Below are 21,240 nucleotides of genomic sequence, written 5' to 3'. Positions count from 1 at the left end.
AGTAAGGCCAAAAACTGAAATGGAACGCAAATAATTTGTAATATGTCAAATCAAAACTTTAAGGTTATGTTGTGATAGTTAAGTACACGATGTTATTTGTTGTTGAAAGAAATGATTAAGTTTAAAAAGATAAAATAAAATAAATAATGCAAAACGACAACAAAATGTGGCGTCGATATTTAATGTGGTTCGCCCATGAGCATTTAGATTTCCGTCATGCGGTAAGCTCTTAAAACATATGTTTTGCCACATAGTTATTTTGGTATTTTCTTTACATACAAACCTTTCTATTTTCAGGAAATGCATAGTATAATATCACTTTTCAAAATACCAGTAAAGTTTATAGAGCAGCCGACTATTAGGAAGCCTTATTGGATTGTCGAACTACCGTCTGAAGATTATGTTAAAAAAATTGCTTCGAGATCAGTGTTGATCAAAAATTGTATAGAACTATGGTCTATGGCAAAAACCGAAGCGCAGTTACATTCAAACTTAAGAAATTCCCTCAAAAACTCAACAGGGAGTTGGGTGGTTGGTGAAAATGGTGTTAGTGGAAGCTGTGATACACATTTATGTCCTAAAGAACTAATAGAAGCGTGTTGTTCTCCTAAGAAATCTTTTAAAGTAGAAGTCGAAACTTTCTGCAAACATTTTACTTTAAAAGAAAAAGTTCAGAAAATTGAGGTGAGTGGTTTTACGATTATTTGCGAAAGTGTGATTTTCACCCCATTATCTGCAAATAGATATTATCTAACATGTTGTATGAAGGGTAACCTGGTTGTCTATTAGATTGTTATAATACTCTTTTAATAACTGATTAAAACATGTATCAGAATTGATATTGAATGTTGCTTTGACTATGATTTTGTCGAATTCGCATTGCATCATTCAATCTAAACACACAACACGTAAGTTTAAGCAGGATAAAAAAACTATTTAACATTAATTGTTCTTGTTTCAGTCATTTGAGTACTTACCTCTAGAAGGGCCGGTGAAGCTAAACAAACCTGATATAACCCTAGCTTACCTGGAGTTCTATGGTGATGACCCCAACAATGTGCCTGATCAACCATATGATGTCTTCTTTGGAAAATGGGTAGGTCTACATTTACTAGGAGCGGTTTCTGAATGGGATGGCTTACCTTTTTTTCTTACACCTGTCTGAATGTCCTTGATAATAACATAGATTAGGATAGGATATGCGGACAACATCACATACATTGTTCTGAACCCAAAGTAAGTTGCTAAAGTACTTGTGTTATGGATTTCGATACAACAAAGGTATCACAAACACCCAGACCCGAGGCAATGTAGAAAATGTGATTTTTTGCATTGACCCGACCGGAGATCGAACCTCAGAGCTAGCGACACCTTGAAACCGGTGCTTACGCCACTCGACCACGGAGATCGTCATATATATATATAGGTTGATAATAACATAATTTATATTGAGGCCCTCACCACACTAGCCAGAGCATAATGTTGTACTTTTGCCAGGTGACACCTTGAAAGTTACTAGTGGGATGGTAGCCTTACGGCTATTTCTACGAAATAAGGGCTGGGACTAGCTTATATTAAATACTTAATTTTTTTTCTACCATCATCATCATCATCTCAGCCTATAGCAGTCCACTACTGGACATAGGCCTCTCCATAAGTTCTCCAGCGCGACCGGTTCATTGCCACCTGCATCCAACGGGAACCAGATTATTTTTATTAGTCTCAGTGATCTCAACTGTTTCTAAAAAAAATATCTAAGGTCAAATCTCTTAACTAATGCAAAGATGTACATCCATACAGATAGTAGACGGGCAGCGCGACCTCATCCAGTACCACTCGCTGAAGAAGCGGCACTTCATAGGCAACACTAGTATGGACGCGCAGCTCTCCCTGCTCATGTCTAACCAGGCGCAAGTGAAGACGGGAGACATTGTACTCGACCCCTTTGTTGGGTCGGGATCTCTGCTGGTGTCTGCTGCTCATTTTGGAGGTAATTTTTTGTATTGTTAGCGTATTTTCTTTCCTTTTTTTTCATGTATAAGGTTGCACTGCTGAGCCAAGTTCGATTTCACGATCTAGGTTTTTTTTGCGGTTTCTTAATTAATGAGATATTATCTTGAGAATTATTAATAATTAATATGGACCACCAGATTTCAATAATAGAGAAAACAGTCAACACTTTGTAAAGCTTTAATGTTTTGAATGTATGATAATTTAAAAATATGTTTCGTCGACCTATTCCTGTGAGCTATGGAAGTGAAAAGTATTAATTAACTATCAGCGTATTGTGCCAGGCCACTGTCGATGTACTCATTTTAAAACTTTAACTTCCAGCTTACGTGTGGGGCTCCGACATCGACTTCATGATGCTGCACGGGCGCACGCGGCCAACTCGAGTCGGACAAAAGGTAACAAAGTATGTATTCTGAGGTTAAGGTGCTTACACAATTACTTTGCAAGGGCATCAACTGACACACAAATATTACAAAAAAGAAAATGTATCACTGAAGTATATACAGTTAACACAGACAATATGAACACAATTATTTAACTTTACCACTGCTAGCTAAGCATTACTACGAAAAACGTATCTAATGTGAAATTGCTTCAAAGATATCTGTTCTATTATAGTTCTAGATCTTGCACAAACTACTAATAATTAATTTATGTATAATATACATAATTGTACTTTGCATTGTTTTGTTAGATGCGTGCCAAAGAGGAGAGCGTTAGGGGTAACATGAGGCAATACGGAACTGAATCTTCTTACCTAGACGTGTTAGTGAGTGATTTCTCACTACCGTTATGGAAACAAGGATTCAAGTTCGACGCAATTGTCACGGATCGTAAGTTCAATTTAAATTATAAAAAACTTTTATGCACCTTTTGTATTGTATAACAATACTTATTATTTCGTGAATCAGTATTGTAATTTTGTTTCAAAGCATCCCACTAGAAAGAATTTATTATTCCAAAAAGTCCTTTTAAGTCATAAAATAAATTCTATAATCAGCACGCTACCGCTGCCTGAAACAACCATGTATGATCAACACAAGCATTAAATTGCCTCTAGATAGTAAGTCGTTGCATTAAATTCATTCCATATTATTTAACTAACTTACGACCAAAACCCCACTTCTTCCACAGCGCCCTACGGCGTCAGAGAGCCCACAGAGAAGATAGGCATCGAGCGTGATAACTACAAGCTCTCCGACGAGCACCTGGTCAACCACATCCCCTCGAAGGTGGAGTACGGGCTGCAGCAGCTGTACGGAGACCTGCTGAACTTTGCCGCGACACATCTCGAGATCGGAAGGAGATTGGTCTGCTGGTATCCGCTTGTTAGGTAAGTAAGAGGCTAATGGCGCAGGAGCATTAGCTTTTTATTTTGGAATGAATATTTTTTTTTATTGAATTATCTATGGATTAGTCTATGAAGTTTTAGAATTCTCGCCACAGGTCCTTGACCTTTGACTGCACGGATAGCAGGGTGGTTGAGGTCTCCGCGCTAACCCAATGTGCGCGGGTTCATCTCGCGGTTTCGATCCCTGTGTAGGATAAGCGTTTGTGTGATCCACGAATGCTTGCTCTGAGTCTGGGAATCTTTCTGCAGGTTATTTGTGTTTGTGAAATCGGGACGCAACCGCAGGAGTTTTCAAGTCACAAGTTTTTATGCAGCTCTTTGCTATTTGAACATGTGGATGATTTGGCGAAATGTCATAATTATTATTTTCTTATCAGACTTTACTTACCTACTTTGTAAATTCTGTTCAATTCTCAAAATAATCAACAATCTCCGTTCAGGGAAGATTACCATGAAGACCAGTTACCGTCGCACCCGTGCCTGTCGCTCGTGGCCAACTCCGAGCAGGTGTTGTCCAAGCTGACGGCGCGGAGACTGCTGACCTACGAGAAGGTGCATGACGACGTGCCCAGCCAGCCGCTCGATACTAACGGGGGGTCGCATAACTTTAGGTGAGGGGTTCTAAGACTACAATACTAAATATCTCATAATTGTATTCAATATTAAGAAAACTAAATTTGAAATTAAAACAATACAAAGTGTCGTATACAAAATACAATAGCGAAATAATTAATAAAGCATAAAACAGTGCTCTTCCTCTACCATAATGCTGTGCCCTACGGGGTCTATGTCTATAATTACACATTGTACCTAAAATTACATTATGGTCTGTAAACTGTCCCTGATTATCTTACAACCATATGCAAGAGAGTGACGTAATACGTCTATTTGTTTCCTCTATAATCCACTTGACGGACAGAGAATTAACAGATTTTTGCAAATTTTAAGTACCTAAATATTCTGCCATTTTCAGAGAAAAATATTTCGCAATGGGTGAAATGACAAGGCGAGAGAAGAAAGAGAGGAAATCGGAAGAAATGGCGGCGTATGCGCTCTACAAGATGGCCGCCAAGAAAGACGTCACGTGACGTGTGACACTGTGTTGTAGGCAATAAGTAGAGTATATGATACAGAAATATAAAAAAGATATCAGTTCTTGCGTTTTATTTAAGTATATTGACTGAGACTATGCTATAATGGCGTTAATAGTTGTTACTACAGATAAACAGCTCACTTGCAGTGCCTCACCTATAATCCAATTTTTACCTTTTCAAAGATTTTTTAAGGAGTTTAAAATGTCATCCATTGACGATAGGTCTTCATCCTTTAGATGACAGGATCGAAAGAATTTAAGTATTGCTAATTAATATAAACACTGTTAGATGGTAACATAGTATACATTTAATAAACACATTAATTGTTATCCCACCAGTCCTGTAACATAATTTAAAGAAGTTCCATTTCACCAATAACATAAAATATAAATGCAAATAATGAAATATTCCAGTACTGGTATAATTACTTCCAACATTATAGGTATACTAGAAAAGTAAATTATTACCTATTTAATAAATAAGATATATTTATTACTATTGAAGGCTCAAAAGCCGACAAGAATATAGTATAATAATTAACACTATAATGTTTCCTCAACAACCAACGCAATAAGTGGTAGTAGAGATAATGATAGGTGTTTCTGACCAGTCTTACTAAATTGCATTTTTTTTTAACTTTACTGGAGGATTCTGTGTAGATGACTACTTTGCAGGTAATATAGTTTTTTTTTTCATTTGATTGTTTCATGTAGTCTGTAGATATATCGTCACCTTGACATACATATTTTGGACTGGAAATTGCTAATTTATTTACATTAGGTGAGCGCGCGCTGAACCATCCCCATTACGACACTGTATGGAGTCAGTCTTGTATGGCGAGCGCGAGCATGGCCTGCGTGAGGTCGGGCGCGGCGGCGGCGGAAGGCGCGCGCGTCTGTCCCTGGCGCCGCGCCGCGCCCGACTGCGCCCACTGGCACAGCTTCCACACCTCCTTGCGCTTGCCCGCGTTGCCTGCGGACTTGTAGTGCGACAGCAGGTTGTTTGTCGTCTGTTCAACGTGTAATGACTCATGTAAATAATCACTCTCTATAATCTAAAAAATATTCGGTCATATTTCAATTGAAATGTTACTTACTAAGAATAATCCCAGTAAGGCCCTCATGTTGTCGGGGTTCAGTTTCAAAGCTTGACAATAGTACGATTTAGCTAACTCCATATTTTCAACACCGCCCTGTGAAATAACGAAATTTATGCTTCAAATTGCCTCTTGTCTACCTAATATCTCGGATATTTACTATGAAAATTACACAATATTTATAAGTTGTCTGTCATATTCGGAATGGTGGTAGCCAACCATGAATAAATGGCACAACTAAAAAGGCTACCTATATTGGTCTAAGTTCTGCGTATTTAAGGTCCAGATGGCCCTGAAAAGGGGTATGTACCATGGTGTATCGTATGTCAGCCAGCCGCTGATGCATGAGATGGTTGTGTGGCTGGTGCAGCAGCAGCTCCTCGGCGCAGAAGGCGGCGCGCGCGTACTCGCCCTGCCGCGAGTACAGCGTGCACAGCTCCTGCCAGGCCTCCACGTCCGACATGAACCTGGAGCAAGGACATAAAATATAAGGATATAGATAACGAAGATGTTTTTTTTTATTATTATCTTTTATTACTTTAGGGCTTGTTGATGAAACTGTTTCTAAATTGATTGTACGACAATTTATCAAGAAGATGAGTATTTATGGTAGATCAGTATATTACCTCTGATATAGTGCGTGGAGTGAGTGCGTTTTGTGTCCAGTTAGTCCAGAGTTCACTCTTTACTGGACTCAAATCACACTCACTCACCCTTCGCAGCCCACGCTTATAAATGCGACAATACTTTCATGCAACAATTTTCTTTCGAATACTCACTTCTTGAGATAATCAACTAGTTCCTTAATAGCCTCGTTGATGAGTCCCTGCGACTTGAGGACGGCGACGCGCTGCTTCCGTGCCGCCGCGTTAGTCTCATCGGCTTTAATTATCTTATCCAACGTCTCTAAAGCTTCACCATACCTAAAATTAAATATACAAATCAGTTTGAATCTAATACAGGTTATGATTATACAGATTAAAAAAAAAGGAACACTGGAAAAGTTGAACAAAGACTAACTCATGAATACACTAAATTGGACTGAATTCATTAACGAAAAAGTTAGATTTCGTTTTATAACTTAATAAAAAAAACGTAATTTAACAGTTTTGGTCAGTCACTAATTAAACTATCATATATAGGGTGCATTCATTAGGTAACATTAGGTTCCTTATATAGGGTGGGCGATATGGGGTGCTCAGTACTGCCGTACTATAGGATAAAAACAATTTGACGTTCAAAAAGTGCTATTTTGCAGCTAACTTCAATGAGTAGATTTTGATTATAGTGGTCAAATTCCTGAATTCCTGAGTTGTATTTTGTTATATTTCTTGATACTTACGCTTCCTTAGCCTCATTGTATGCGGCGTCGTACCGTAAGACACGCATACTGTTTGGGAACTCATACGACAACATGCAGGTACACATGACGGCGATATGGTAAGCATGGCAGTCAAGAGCTGCATACATGACTTGTTCTAATACCAGGTGCTCTGAAAGTATAGAATAATTTTTGTAAATTTTAATTGCTCATTGAAGAGAAAGGTCCTTAGCGCAGTAGTACAATCTCAAAGAGGCTGTAATATAAAAATAATTGCACATTTTCCTTGCAAAAATATAAAATAAAAACGCAGTTTACGAGTACATTACACAGAAAAACTATTACACAGAAAATTGTGCAAACTGTAATACTGATTTTTAATATTTACAGTTTTTGTGAGTTGTGACAACACTTATAATAACCATAACATAATGATAGAACCTCATTATAAGTTTTTTCTGGATCTAATAAAAAAGTATGTGACAGTTGTATCTAACAATCAGAAAATGAATTACCTAGATTATGTCAGGTGCTTATTTACTATGCTTTAAAAATAAGGTATTCTGTACTTACTTTCATTGCCGAGCTTAGCAACATTATCACTGATGACAGAGGTCCACAGCTCAATCACATCATCACTCCTTCTTTCATTATTCTCTCTCCACTTACGAAGGAGGTCCTTTGCCTCTGAAATAAAAGGTAAAAAATTTCAAAAAGTTTTTTTTTACATCTCCCGCACTAAGGAATTCAATCCGTGTGTTGCGGGGTTTAAAGACTCCACCCAGACTCAGGACAAGTTGTGGATCACACAAATGCTTGACCTACGCGGGATTCGAACCCGCGACACGTCGCACTCAGTGGGTTTGGCTTGGTGACCTCAACCACTCAGCTATGTGTGCAGTCAAAACTAAACTAAAATTTTATTCTTTTTTAAGGCCTTTCGTGATATGTACCATATTTGAACAAATAAAGACTAATATTAATTACTTAAAACTGTTCTAATTGAAATAGATATGAAGGTAATCATATGATAGAGTAGTATAATTAGATTAGATATTGTCTAATTGTTAAAAAGACATTGTAAACAAGATTTTGGAAGATTTATTCCTCATTTTGCTTGTTTATAACTGTAAACCTACTGATAATCGATAGAGGATTGGTTATTAGAGATGCTCAAAAGGGTAGAACTAAAGGCCTAGACTTTGTACAGCAAAATACTTAAGACTGAACTCCATTGTAATACGTTGCGGTTTAGGATAAAAACAATGTGTGTACTATTCTAACATTACTTGTTCATTAATTTCAAGATTTTCTGGTGGGTAACCAACTAAAAAGTAACTGTGTTGAGTATTATTATGGAACGTACCACTAAAAGACAACTCCTCAAAATTGTACGACATTATGCACGACGAATTGCGACTTATGACTTATCGGATCTCGTCTAGTAGGTTGAAATTAACCAGGATATTGTAATATTTCACACTTTAACCCTAACAAATCTCTTTAATTATAGACCACTTGACTTGAATGTGACAGCTGAAACATGAAATCAGAAATGTCATTTAATACTTTTGTCATTGTCATCACAGATGTAGTACGTCATAGCCTGCCACAGCCAAAGCTTCCGTTAAAAATGTGATTTTAATAAAAGCTTCTTTATTTCAATTGCTTTGTTGTTGCTGATAGGGTCATATTATATAAATTCTCAACTCATCGCTAGTTCAATTTAATGAAAATAAAGCATCAAAGTATATCCAAAACTATTATCTTTAGATGTTCAAGCTCAAATTAATTAGACAGGCAGTCTTGCGATAACTTAACTTTTAACTAAAGATTTTTTATTATCTTAACTAACACTAGTTTTTTTCTGACCAATCATCGACCTCTAATTGTTTTGTTTTGCAATCAACTCTAATGTCATTGACCTACTTAATGCGTTCCAGCACCTGTGCAATGTTTTTTTTGGTTACTCGTATAAATTAGGGTAAAATTAAATAAACCAATAAAGTACCGACAAAACAATTATGTTCAAATTATAAGCTTGAAAATTTTGCTGTAATTAATGATTATTTGAGTAGAAAAAAAACTAAAGGACGATTAATTTATTCTCTATGGATTGGCTTTGACTAAAACTCCGTTCCACGCATAATTCCTCAGCTTTATTTTCTCCATTAGGGAAAATTATAATAGAAATTCGATTATAGCACATCGCCACGAGCGCATATCGATGTTCTGGTTCGTGTATCGGAATATAAAAGTTTGTGTGTGAACGTGAACAAGACGTCTGCAATATGTCTGCTGACTATTTGGAAATATTTTTAGATTTAGCTTAGTCGTAAATAATTAACGGATCTATTTAGAGTAATCGATGTCATGGACTATACATGACAAACAATATATTAGGTGAGTTCAGTCAGTGCGTTTTAGCTACATAATCGTAATCCAGTTCATTCTTCATTGTACATAATGCTCGACTTTTTTATGTCTCAATGGCCTTTATCTCGGGGTTTTGTTTTCTTTTGTCCTCTGTTTGCACGTTGAACAAGTTTGTAGAATGTGATGTTGTGGACATAATGTCGTATATTTATACAGAGTATTTTGTCTGACAGATCGATAAGGAGACGACGTGCAACGAAGTTATGTATTGTTGTGGATCGAGCGAGAGCCTTACGTGTGAATAGACGATATGCGCGTCACGGACATTGTGCGCCCTGGCTCTGCGGACTGAGTGCGCGTTCTGTGACGAAATTATTCTCGTGCGGTCGCTACGGGTCGCGCCGCCGCTGCCTTTGTCACCGAGCGAGCACCTCGTGACGTCAACATGGACCAGCTTGTGCAGTGTCCCGTGTGCACGCTGTTCCTGCACAATGGGATGAGCCTGGAGTCTCATTTGGACACACATCCTAAAGACCAGGTTATCAAGGCATTGTGTTCTTTGACATCAAGCAAAGGCTCTAATTATGGAAGCAGGACTTCCACACCTATGCATTCAGAGAGATCCTATAGGAGTAGGTCACGGACACCTGCTATTGATGATAGTGCCAAATGGAATGGAACCCGAGGTGCAGATCATGACAGGTTTTGGAGGAGAACACCAAGTAGATCAGCTAAAAATACTCCTCAGACTAACCCATCTAGAAATGCCACTCCAGATATTAGGATTATGGATGTTAACTTTGAAAACCATTCAGTTTCTGGTACTGGACCAGGACAGCATGCAGGCAATACATTTAGTATGAAAAATGATAAACATCAAGACACCTTTCAGAATCCCCCAGTGCCAGACTTTGAACCGCAGTATGCTTACTATCCAGAACAACCGGAAGACAGAGAGATCAAGTTCTCTCGGAGTGCTGAATACAATGCTATGGATAGTAGTAATTTGTTTACTTACAATGTGCCAACTTTGGGAGGGACAGGTGTCAAGTTGGTACCAGCAGTGCCTAGAAGAGCAAATGACCTTGTCAAAGTTTTGCCCAAACCAAATAATATACTCCTCAAAAGTAATATGAGTGGTGTTCAATACTTGCCACCTGGGGTGAAGCCCATGCATGTTGTGTTGCCAACAGCACCAGCATTTGTACAGAAAGGATTACAGAACAACATGATTATGCCAAGTAATGTACAAAACACACAAGTGCAAATGAATACCAAATCAGCTACACCCCCTCTAGCTAGCAACCCACTTAACCAAATTACTTCTGGTGCTTTCACTCCAGCGTCAACAGTTGTTACCCAAAACTCCCAAATAATATACAGAGAAATGGTTCACAGCATAGACGGCAAACCTTTCATAACTTCCATGCCCACCATACTGGGTGGTGAGAATGTTACTAATTTAGCTCAAACTAGCTCCATGTATCAGAATGTTATGGTTGTAGACCAGTTTGGGAACACTTCATGTATGTACACTACACCTCAACAAGTCATGAATAAAACTTGTCCTACAAACATGTACAATGAGAGTGGACCTCCTGTACCTAGTATAAACATAGATAAATCTGTTGAAAACATAAATGACCCTAAAACAATAATAATTGAAGTAGGCCCTCTTGTAGCTCCTTCTGAGAATGAAGAACCAATATGTACTGTAGCACCGCAGCAAACCTCTAGAAGTCCTGTGGACAAAACTGAGAAAACCTTGGAACCTGTAGACCCTAAATGTGATGCACCTGGATCTAGTAAAGGCTTAAAAATTTTAAGTAACATCAAGGTCGAAGTTCCAGTTCAGCATCACAAGAATATGGTGAACACTGTAATGGATCTCACTGGATCCAGTGATGCTGATTATGCTGTTGAAAGATCCGATACACCTGAGAAGATTCTACCAGATCTAGATGATAATAATCAATTGATGTCTGATGACACCCAGCCATCATCAATATCTAGTGTTGATAGCATGGTCTCCCATACCTTTTCTGTGATAAAGAATGTTGGCAACCCCAGCAAAACCTCAGGAGATAATAAAATGGACACAGACTTTTCAGACAGTTGTCCTGTTCCAGATTTAATTTGTAATGAGAAACCTTCCATATCACCTTGTAGTGAATTATCAGAGAATTGCGACAATTCTACCGACCGTACCTCTATTTCTCCTAAACCCGAGAGTCGCGAAGTTAGCATAGAACTTCCTGAAAAGAAAATTCAGCTCTCTCAGAAGCCTGTAAGGCACAATACACTAAGACTGAACAATATTTATGTAAAAAAGCACAAGAAAGTTCTGCAAATTAAAAACGCTAAATCATTTCCCCTAAAAACTACTGCTAAAAGTGACACAGACATTACTCCCACGTCATCTGGTTGCAGATCACCAGAAAATTTTACTATGAATAAAATTCATCAAACTGATAGGATAGAAAATAAAGAGAAGCCAAATCTACTACAAACTATATCTGTAGAAGAGATCAAAGAACATGATGATAATAACGACTTTGATGCTGACACAGAGGAACAGTCCATGGATATAGAACCTGTAGCACCTACAAGCTTAGACCAACCGGAAGAGTATGTTGGAGGCATGGACTTGGTGCAGGTCAAAGAAGAAATTAACTCCAGTAATGAAGGAGGGTTCAGTAACGAGACGGTGACATCGGATCGGGAGCTCACTCCGCTAGAAACGTTACGACCTATCAATGTTATCACTTACGGTAATATACCTAACCAAGATTTCAATGAAGAATCTAACGACAGAGAATTGTTAGACCTCGAAGCTGCTTCCAAAAATAAACAGTTCGTAAGTATGATGAACGAAAACTACTTCGGTGATAATATTTACGCAGATTATTTTACACCCGACCGTGTCGAGGCGTTCGACGCCGAACGCGAAGCGGCAGCATTTAAGGAAGGCCCCAAAGAAGGTATATATCTGTGGGGTGAGCCATCACAGAAAGAAAATGAGTTTGTTTTGCCCAACTTCATACATGAGAGTTACAAAATAGCTGAGAGTAATGGAATAGATTATTCAGAGTTGGGTGTTAGAGAGGTGCAGGTGGATGTGGAAGTGGATGGGTGTGAGCGAGACAGCAAGGCTGACGTGCTCAGCGAAGGTCGTAGCGAGAGCGAGGCGCCCATAAACATATGCGCCGACGAGCGCATGCCGCCGCGTGGCGAGCTCAGCGGCCAGGAGAGCAACGGAGACATGGAGTCACCTTGGAGTGGAGTAAGTATCTGTTGTAATTGCTATGACTCAACTTATTTCAATAGGATATTGACCACTGCTATAAACAGTTATTGTAGGCTCAGCACTCACACAATAATAACACAAAATTGAAATAACTGTTTAAAACTGCTTTTTTTTTGTAATTCTGCTGAATATGCAAAGTACTTTGAAAGAATTTTTAATTTTGAAACATCTTACCATACATCACAGTTCATATGCAGCTCAATAGACGATGTTAAAAGGTCAACCAAGGGATAAAATCAATTAATATTTTTTACTTAGACTAGGAATACAAACTATGTTGATGCTCCTACATGCTAACGTGGACTTTACCATGGTTAAGGTGGGTAAGGCCAGGTAAGGCAATTAATTTTAATTCATTGGGCAAGTTGTAAGATAAAAAATTAATTATCTACAATTCATGTAACTTCCTATATCAAATTTGGTATCAGAAATTATTTTCTGGGTTCTGTATTCTAAAATTGTGATATTTTATTTGTGAAGATTTTTCTTACTCAATCACAATACATACATTCATATAAGCAGTAAGCAAAGTTTTATAACAGTCCTTAAATTTTGTTTTAATTTTTATAATGCGACTGTGATTGCAAAAACACGCATAACTTAAAAGCTTCGTGCAGTCATTCGCCAATGTATGGTGGCATTATCACTATCGTTCAAGCAGTTTAGGTGTAAAACCATAACAGACAGATACTTTGACATAAATATTAGTATCGTTTATTTTTGGATCTTGATCACACTTTGTACAGAAGGCAAGAATTATGTTTTTTTAGTTGTGGCTTGGTATTCACAGATGTACACCGAGGTACCGCCTGCTGAGCCGTACGACCTGATAGCTCGCGAGAGCTGGGTGTCCGACGGCTCTGATGTCGACACCAGCGAGAAGAGGGAACCCATGTTAGTAATGTATTACTCTTGTTTATTCATGTAGACATTCGTAAAAATCGTAGATTTTAAGCTTTAGAAAACGATCTCTTTGTGTTTTGCATAATAGAATATTAAATTAAACTGGTCGAAAATAAAATATAGTTATATCATCACACTTGTAGTGTACACAGTATTTTTTGTATTTTTTTTTGTATCATATACTTAGCAATACTCTCATACAGATCAAACACTTAAATATTAATTTCAATTCTTTCTTATAACAGGGACATACAAACACAAAATCGACAAAACCTCGTAATATTCGCTCGTAAACGTATTCCCTTTACCGATCAGCTCTTAGCCCAGAGCTAGACATATCCAGGTATTCATGTATTTAATTCCATCTTCAGCGAGGAGGAGCCGCCCCTGGCGCCGAGTTTCCCGAAGGCGCGGCTGCACACGTGCCTGCAGTGCGGCGCCAAGTTCCCGACGCTGAAGGAGCTGCGCGCGCACAAGACGCTGGCGCACGCGCTGCCCACCTGCTCCGTCACCAAGACCTCGTACAGCCGCCTCGTCACCGCCAGGACCATCAAGAAGGAGGAGAAACCTGATAACATCACACTCACCAGTATGTTACTCCTTTACAGTAACTCATTTTTTTTATCTAACCCACTGTGTCCCACTGCTGAGCAAAGGCCTCCCCCAAATCCTTCCACGATTCTCTGTTCTGGGTTTACAAAATAATAATAACTAATTCATTTGTAAAAAATATACAAGGTTACTCTTTGTTATGAAATATTAAGAAATTGCATGTGGAGTTATATACTGATGTTTGTCGCGCCTTATTGTGCCCGTATTTTTTAGCCACTTTAAATTTCAATTAATTAGTAAAAAATATTTCTTTGGATATCGATCGTCAGATGAATTTATTTACAAAAATATCATTAGACACTCCTATCCTATCCTACTTCAAATCCGACCATCATTATGTTTTGTATGTTTATATTATATCTAGCATTAAATTAGTTTCACGACGGAAATACATTTAAGTCAAGAAAGCCGGATCTTCGCTTTGCGTCGTAACGTTTGTGTCTCTTAATCTAAATATTTTATGCTCCATTGCGAAATTTGTTGTTTTGACATAATAAGAGCTAGATTTCTCACCCACAAAAATGTGATTCCAGACTCCCTCATGACATTGGACTCGAAAGAATCGATAACATCAACAATACTAGAGGTATACGACCCTATGGAGTCGAAACCTAAGATCGAGGTGGACCGTATCATCAAACAGGAGACCAAGAGAAGACGGAGAGACTACACGTGCAGCACGTGCAAGGTGGACCAGTTGAACGAGGCCGCGTACCAGGCGCATCTGAAGATACACCCGCTGGAGTGCCTCACCTGCGGCAAGTGCTTCTACCGGAGAGCGAACCTAGCGCTACACTTAAAGACACATTTAGGAATTAAGAATTTTAAGTGAGTTGGTTCGTGGACTATTAGATGTGGTAGTTTAGTTTAAAATTCGCAGTTGATTTTTTAAAGAATATTTTGTTTATAAAGCTTTTAATGATTTTAGTTACATTTAAAAGTTTTTACTAAATTACCGTGGCATGCGTCTTTATGTTCGAGTCAGTATTTTTTCAATGATCAAGTAACAGAAATATTGCTTTGCCAGTTTCTAGTAAAATAACTGTTACAAAATATAACTTTGACGCCAAAAAGGAAGGCAAGTACAGCAAAAGTAATTTAATTTTAATTTCTTTAAAAAGGATAATAAAGCTATCGAAAATTGAAGTCTCAGCTTAGTCCGTTAATGTAAACACCATTGTGTTGCGACTTGCAGATGCGAGGTGTGTGAGAAGCGGTTCGGCACGCGGCAGAAGCTGAGCGAGCACCACAACGTGCACACGGGCCGCGCGCCCGTCAAGTGCACGCTCTGCAGCGACACCTTCCGCCGCTACTCCAACATGGTGCAGCACAGGTCAGCCCGCAGACTGCAGACTAGCCTAATAATTTAGCTTATAATGAAAGGAAATGAATAGGCAGTCACTCCTTGTCGTACTTAGCTGAATCCGGTTAGACTGGAAGCCGACCCCATTCTTTAATATGTATTATAGAGCTGAGTTTTTATTTATATTAGTGTGTAGTGTTAGAAAGAACCATGTTTTTGTGTTGGATAGGCTCACAACGGCTCGAGGTTGCTACTGCGAGGTTGTTGCTGCTTAATTCAAATGTTGGTAACCATGAATGTGCAGGCCGTTTGATAAGGTTGATTTATACTTGCTTCGACAGAAATAAAAGAGACAACGACGACGCATATTTTCCTATTCTTTGAATATCCTTTCGCATATAGACATGAAGTCAACACAGAATTAGTAATTATCTGCCTATCAATGTAAGATAAGAAGCATGTCCTTGCAAAGAACGGACCAAATCAAAACATTTACTAATTTATCGGTATTCTTTTATGTACTGATTAAAGGCCGTTGCCTATCTATACTGAAGGTTAACAAGGAAATCATTGAATACTTTATTTGATATTCTAAAGATTAGGCAAATACTGGGTCAAAAAAAATGATCAAACTGCTGTAAATAGATGATGATGTATCTTACTGCCTTTTCATGATGTACGATTCAAATGTGGCTTAAAGGCAAGCTTTCAAACAAGCTAATGATAAAAAGTTGAGAAAATAAATGTCAACTTTTGACTTAGCCAAATATGTTAATTGTCACTTTTGATATCGATGTTATTATTTTTGTCTAAGATATATCTTGTAATTGTATTGTGTATTTTAGAATACGTGTAATTTTAGCTATATTTTACAAACTTCAATGATGTTAGTCGGCATTATATATTTCTTAATTGATTTTGTGATAACTCAATATTCACTACTAAATATAACTTCGCAAACATTCCGGAGACACTCGGAGATAGTTAAATATCTTATATGGTGCTTTATAAGTTTTATTGAAGATTTTTTTTGAGCTCGGTAAAGATGGGTGTTATAACTTTGAGGTGTCATTGTATCTGTGTGAGTGTTTGTCTGTGAATAAGTTGATATGAAGGGATGGATGAAAGCAGAAATACAAGTTTAGTCAGATTAACCATAATCAAAAAATGTGGGTGAAAGTAGGTTGCGCGTCGACACTTCTCTTTTCGTAGTAGTCCGGTGACTATCGTTACAATGCTGCGTCGACATAACACATTATAATGGTGATGTTGCTTGTCACTTAGCTGTCGTAACAATTTCGCTTCTCGTAACCTACTCCTTTGTTATACCAGCCGTATGGTGTCGATATACAGGACGGGTCGCCAAAATATCGTAGCAATCTATAGCTACGCCCTTTGATTAGACTCGCGTGGTCGCCATCGTACTATTGCGATATTTTCCTGTAACTAAGGCCTAGGCAGCTGGTCGCTACATGTGTGTTTCCGGGCCGCAGAGACCGGCACCACCTGGCCAAGCGCGCCAAGGTGCGCGACTTCGTGTGCCAGTGCGGCGCGCTGTTCCACTCGCGCGCCAAGCTGCGCTGGCACCAGGAGACGCACGCGGCGCGGCCGCGCGCCTGCGCCTACTGCAGCGACAAGTTCGTGCACGCCGCCTCCCTCGCGCGCCACCTGCGCCGCAAGCACAACCACCACTTCCTGCCGCCCGCGCCCGCACCCGCGCCCGCGCCCGACAACGTGCAGTGCCCCGTCTGCAACCAGGTAAGCACATCCCACTCAGGGATATACATGGCTCCCCCTATGACAATCTTGAGACGAAGACTTTCTTACGACCATTAACAGAAGAAAAAACATTTTACTCAACTTTTCATGAATGCAACTCTGTATTTAAGAGTACCTGATATTATTAATTAATGCAAGCAACATGAAATTCCAGGTGTACCTGAGATCAAACCTACGGACGCATTTACAAACGCACACCGGCCAGCGACCGTTCCTGTGCATCATCTGTAACAAGTCGTTCACGACCAAATGGAACCTGAAGCTGCACCGCTGGACGCACATGAGCCGCTCGGCGAAGCCCTACAAGTGCTCGCTGTGCAAGGGCGCCTTCATCCGGCAGACGGAATACATATCACACATGAACGCGCACAAGTCGGTGCGGCCCTACACGTGCAACTACTGCGGCTGCCAGTTCATCCGCAAGTACAACTGCCAGCGACACGTGCGCGAGCACGAGATGGCCAAGAAGTACGTGTGCAAGGTGCCCGAGTGCGGCAAGTCCTTCCACCGCAGCTACTACCTGTCCGAGCACATGAAGGTGCACAGCGGCGCGCGGCCCTTCTCCTGCAACATCTGCGGCAAGACGTCCAGCAACAAGTCCAACCACAACAAGCACGTCAAGATCCACCACGCGCGCGAGCCCGTCGCCACCGAGGCCTAAGCGGCCGCCGCGTCGTCCGCACTCACACGACACACGCGACACACGCGACACACACACTGCATACGTTACGTACGCTACGTTCGGCGATCGAAACGCCTCTCCGTTTTTAAATATACCAAACGTTTTCTCTGTGATAATTTTGTTTGTGACAAAAATACACTGACTATGTGAAAGTTCGCGACGACGCACGCCGGCGGCCATGTAAATATCTAGTTAAATTTGAATATATTATAATGTTGTAAATACAGGACCAAGCGTGTACATTTGGGGTGGTGTTGCGAGGTGGAGAGCATTTTGAGGTTTACAATATGGATCACCACAAATTATATATGACACTTCGTTTCTGTAGAGTAAATGGTTATGACATTAGTTAAATACTATAATATATTTGTACCTTTATGGGGTTTTTGATCGTTTCTCTATTACCAATGGTTGTGTCCGCATTTCTTTTGGTTTCGTTTCGGGTTTCAAGACACACTGGAATACACGTCATTCGTTTCAGTGCTATTGTCTTCGAGCTATTTACAATATTCTATCTGTTGATGGAATTGAATACTTGAGATGAAATTTTCAAAAACATAAATTGACAAAATATTGACGCAATTTCCTTTCTAGTCCACAAATCCATTTATAGCCAGAATATTGATAACGGCCGCCATGGATCCATGGTTTGTGTGCCGGGCTTGAAAAAGAACCAATAAAACAATACTGTGTTTAGTTTATCGAACAGTTTTTGAAAACAAGCTTTAATGTAAGAACATTCGGTAATGGTTTAGTGCGCGATGAGCATTGGAGTTTGTTTTTGTGCCTTATAGATTGAAAGGGGGATCGTTATGCGTACCGTACGTGGTATGTCTCGATCCCGATTGACGATTACATATTGTGATCGCAGATCGCGATCGACAACGTGCGGGATCCGTTATAATTTCCTCCGGTCGAGGGATCGTTGAATGCTTGTCAGTCTACAGAAGGATGTCTTCATGTTATATGTTCGTAGCTTTCTCCCCGCCTACTGCGGGCCACTGGTTGTGAAAATACATTTAGTAAGCAGTATACAATTTGTGGTGCGACATCATTGAAATAATAAATTAGTCAAATTAATAAAGGGCATTTCGGTATAGGTACCCCGCTACACTGTATTATTTTCTACTTATTGAATAATTTCATTATGCTTCCATTGCGACTCGGCTGGTGTCTGTGGCTCCCTGTCGTCAAGTTACCATAATTATGACTTTACGTAGCAGAGAGTGACGTCACAATCCAATTTATATTTGCGTCATTAATCCAATTTAGTGTTATTATCTGTAGCTCGTTTACACAACGATTACAGTTTATTTTATGTGTAGGGTACAGGTTGATTAGTTATACTTGATTGAAAGCAATATTGATAAAGCCTTAACATAAATAATCCAGTCGCGTGTTCTGTGATCGTGTTGACCGCCGCGAGCCACAGCCCTCAGTGCGAGTCCTAACTAACTTAAAGTTTAGTCAAATTGGAAACCTACAAGGGATGATACTAATAACTCATTGTAAAATTTAACAACTTATTTTATTTATGTAAAATTTTAAATAATTTTAGAAATTTTAACATTTACTTTATGTAAATATCAGTTAGTTACATTTAGTTACAACATTATTATTAATTTATTATTATTTCACACAATTATTTTACACTTTATCACTTTTGTATTGTTACTACGTATTATTCCGTTTTTTTAACGTAAGGTATGGTGATAGTCGATGTGCTACAGCCTGTACTGTATAGGTGTTTGCGCTGAACGAGAGCGACAAAGTCATCTTATATGGCATTGTTTCTTTCTTTCAGTGTCTCGGTGTTAACTATACATTACATTTTGTTTATAATTTGACGTCGTTTTGAAGTATGTGGATTAGTTGCTCAATGATCAAAAACTTCAACAGTCTGCCCGTAATGCCGGCTCGAGACGAGGTCAGATTATAAAACATCTCTCAAGATATCACACTACCTGTTACAAGCGCCTTGCGGCGTTTCTCACGTTTTATTGGTAGACATAATTGTATGAACTTTTCGTTTCACAAATGTTATTTCTATATGTTTGGTATTCGCCTGAATATTTAGATAATTAGTGCAATCGCAAGCATTTGTTGTTAACTCTTTGTTATTTACCATTTAATGAGGAAACAAGATTTTACCGCATAATGAACATGCATTGTCGGAATTTGTTGTTGTGTTCAATGTAAAGAAAGCAATATGTGTATAGGATCAAAATTATATGATATATTTTTGTCAAATATTAATATCTCGTTTCATAGATTCCGGTGATACATGGTCGACGCGCATAACTTTGGAAATGTCATAACTGTTGGCGAGGTCAGAACCTCTTGATAGGCCATTTGTCAATTTTATGTAGATATTCGTCATTCAATGTAACATAACAATTAGTTTACAAATGTATTGTAGGTATATTTTTTTATAATATGTTGATATAAATTCTGTCATGAATCACACCAGCTGTGTTCATTAACGGTCTGAGCTACTCGACGGTGACGTTGGACGATCTATGATATAAGCCTCTTTAAAAGCAAGGAGGTTTGTTATGGCGATTTGATTTCGGACCATAGAGGTACTTACCTTTTTAAACAATGTGTTCTGAATTTTAAAAGTACTTATTTATCGCATGTGTGGTTTTTGCGTGGTCATTGTTGAAGTCGCATGTTTTGATGCGTGCTAGCACACGCCATTAGGCACGTGCCTATGCCGTTCTTTTATTAACATAATAATATGTTAGATCTTATCTGTTGGAACGACAGCTGTGTTTTGTCTTAGTTATATAAGACTTACCTTCACTGGTATTTAGCGGAATCTGTTGAGATTGGAACCCAAATATTATTTGGTAAAGACTTGAAAGAAAAAGTCATAATCACTCATACATTTTATGTAGTTTCAAGATAAGTTTGAAACACAATTAGATCGTTCCATGTCACCGTGTAGTTCTAGGCCAAATGCGATGTATCGTATATATTTTAATATTTTACACATAAAACAATGATCTCGTATTTTATAAACGCAATGTAAAACAAATTGATGTATTTTTTTTTGTTTTTGTTGTATTTAATCGTTTATATAGCGCAGGTTAGTCGTCTCGGGTTTTATCAGACAGATAACAAAAAAATAAAACAAGGGGATGTTTGTAATAGACATAAACATGTTGCCAGCTTTAAATATTTTACTCATGAATATTTGTTTATTCATTATAATTACCAAAGTGTATGGTTTTCTAATTAAAAAAAACTGAAGGATTTCTTACGTTTCGAACTGCTGACTTGCGCTAAGTCCGTTATACAGCATTCGACTTTCTTGCATTTTGTGAAACAAGTCTAAAAATCCAAACATACAAATATAAATCATAAGCAATAAATTTAATAAGTATCCTAATCAATTATA

The 21,240-nt window shown here is 38.6% G+C and overlaps 3 protein-coding genes across 3 annotated transcripts; 2 read left to right on the top strand and 1 right to left on the bottom strand.

Annotated features, from left to right (window-relative positions):
* The first annotated feature begins 34 nt into the window (after positions 1-34).
* On the top strand, positions 35-4,517 carry LOC113493410 (tRNA (guanine(10)-N2)-methyltransferase homolog). The gene is made up of 9 exons (XM_026871384.1): positions 35-221; positions 298-684; positions 962-1,096; positions 1,801-1,990; positions 2,335-2,408; positions 2,708-2,846; positions 3,148-3,346; positions 3,805-3,975; positions 4,338-4,517. Exons 1-9 carry the CDS (start codon positions 147-149, stop codon positions 4,450-4,452), a joined length of 1,485 nt encoding a protein of 494 aa, XP_026727185.1. The 5' UTR covers positions 35-146; the 3' UTR covers positions 4,453-4,517.
* A 225-nt stretch (positions 4,518-4,742) lies between these two features.
* On the bottom strand, positions 4,743-8,433 carry LOC113493411 (ER membrane protein complex subunit 2-A-like). Its single transcript, XM_026871385.1, has 7 exons — positions 8,242-8,433; positions 7,449-7,562; positions 6,897-7,047; positions 6,334-6,477; positions 5,865-6,021; positions 5,555-5,650; positions 4,743-5,467 (listed from the first exon to the last, which is right to left on the bottom strand). Exons 1-7 carry the CDS (start codon positions 8,273-8,275, stop codon positions 5,282-5,284), a joined length of 882 nt encoding a protein of 293 aa, XP_026727186.1. The 5' UTR covers positions 8,276-8,433; the 3' UTR covers positions 4,743-5,281.
* Positions 8,434-9,109: 676 nt separating this feature from the next.
* Positions 9,110-19,467, top strand: LOC113493405. Its single transcript, XM_026871379.1, has 8 exons — positions 9,110-9,278; positions 9,485-12,534; positions 13,349-13,452; positions 13,833-14,050; positions 14,607-14,901; positions 15,269-15,406; positions 16,870-17,134; positions 17,310-19,467. Exons 2-8 carry the CDS (start codon positions 9,697-9,699, stop codon positions 17,814-17,816), a joined length of 4,365 nt encoding a protein of 1,454 aa, XP_026727180.1. The 5' UTR covers positions 9,110-9,278; positions 9,485-9,696; the 3' UTR covers positions 17,817-19,467.
* The last annotated feature ends 1,773 nt before the right edge of the window (positions 19,468-21,240 follow it).

Source organism: Trichoplusia ni, chromosome 4 (assembly GCF_003590095.1).
Source record: "Trichoplusia ni isolate ovarian cell line Hi5 chromosome 4, tn1, whole genome shotgun sequence".
NCBI lineage: Eukaryota > Metazoa > Arthropoda > Insecta > Lepidoptera > Noctuidae > Trichoplusia > Trichoplusia ni.
This window is presented reverse-complemented; position numbering and strand designations above follow the sequence as displayed.

What these genes read in the sequence shown, in the direction of transcription:
- LOC113493410 (XM_026871384.1), top strand. Translation starts at nt 147, where the DNA reads ATGCAAAACGACAACAAAATGTGGCGTCGATATTTAATGTGGTTCGCC. An exon ending in TGCTGGTATCCGCTTGTTAG is followed by an intron (nt 3,347 to 3,804) that starts GTAAGTAAGAGG and finishes ATCTCCGTTCAG; the next exon opens with GGAAGATTACCATGAAGACC. An exon ending in GGGGGGTCGCATAACTTTAG is followed by an intron (nt 3,976 to 4,337) that starts GTGAGGGGTTCT and finishes TGCCATTTTCAG; the next exon opens with AGAAAAATATTTCGCAATGG.
- LOC113493411 (XM_026871385.1), bottom strand. Translation starts at nt 8,275, where the DNA reads ATGTCGTACAATTTTGAGGAGTTGTCTTTTAGTG. An exon ending in TGAGGAGTTGTCTTTTAGTG is followed by an intron (nt 7,563 to 8,241) that starts GTACGTTCCATA and finishes CTTTTATTTCAG; the next exon opens with AGGCAAAGGACCTCCTTCGT. An exon ending in CTAGTTGATTATCTCAAGAA is followed by an intron (nt 6,022 to 6,333) that starts GTGAGTATTCGA and finishes TCCTTGCTCCAG; the next exon opens with GTTCATGTCGGACGTGGAGG.
- LOC113493405 (XM_026871379.1), top strand. Translation starts at nt 9,697, where the DNA reads ATGGACCAGCTTGTGCAGTGTCCCGTGTGCACGCTGTTCCTGCACAAT. An exon ending in TGATAACATCACACTCACCA is followed by an intron (nt 14,051 to 14,606) that starts GTATGTTACTCC and finishes ATGTGATTCCAG; the next exon opens with ACTCCCTCATGACATTGGAC. An exon ending in TTAGGAATTAAGAATTTTAA is followed by an intron (nt 14,902 to 15,268) that starts GTGAGTTGGTTC and finishes TGCGACTTGCAG; the next exon opens with ATGCGAGGTGTGTGAGAAGC.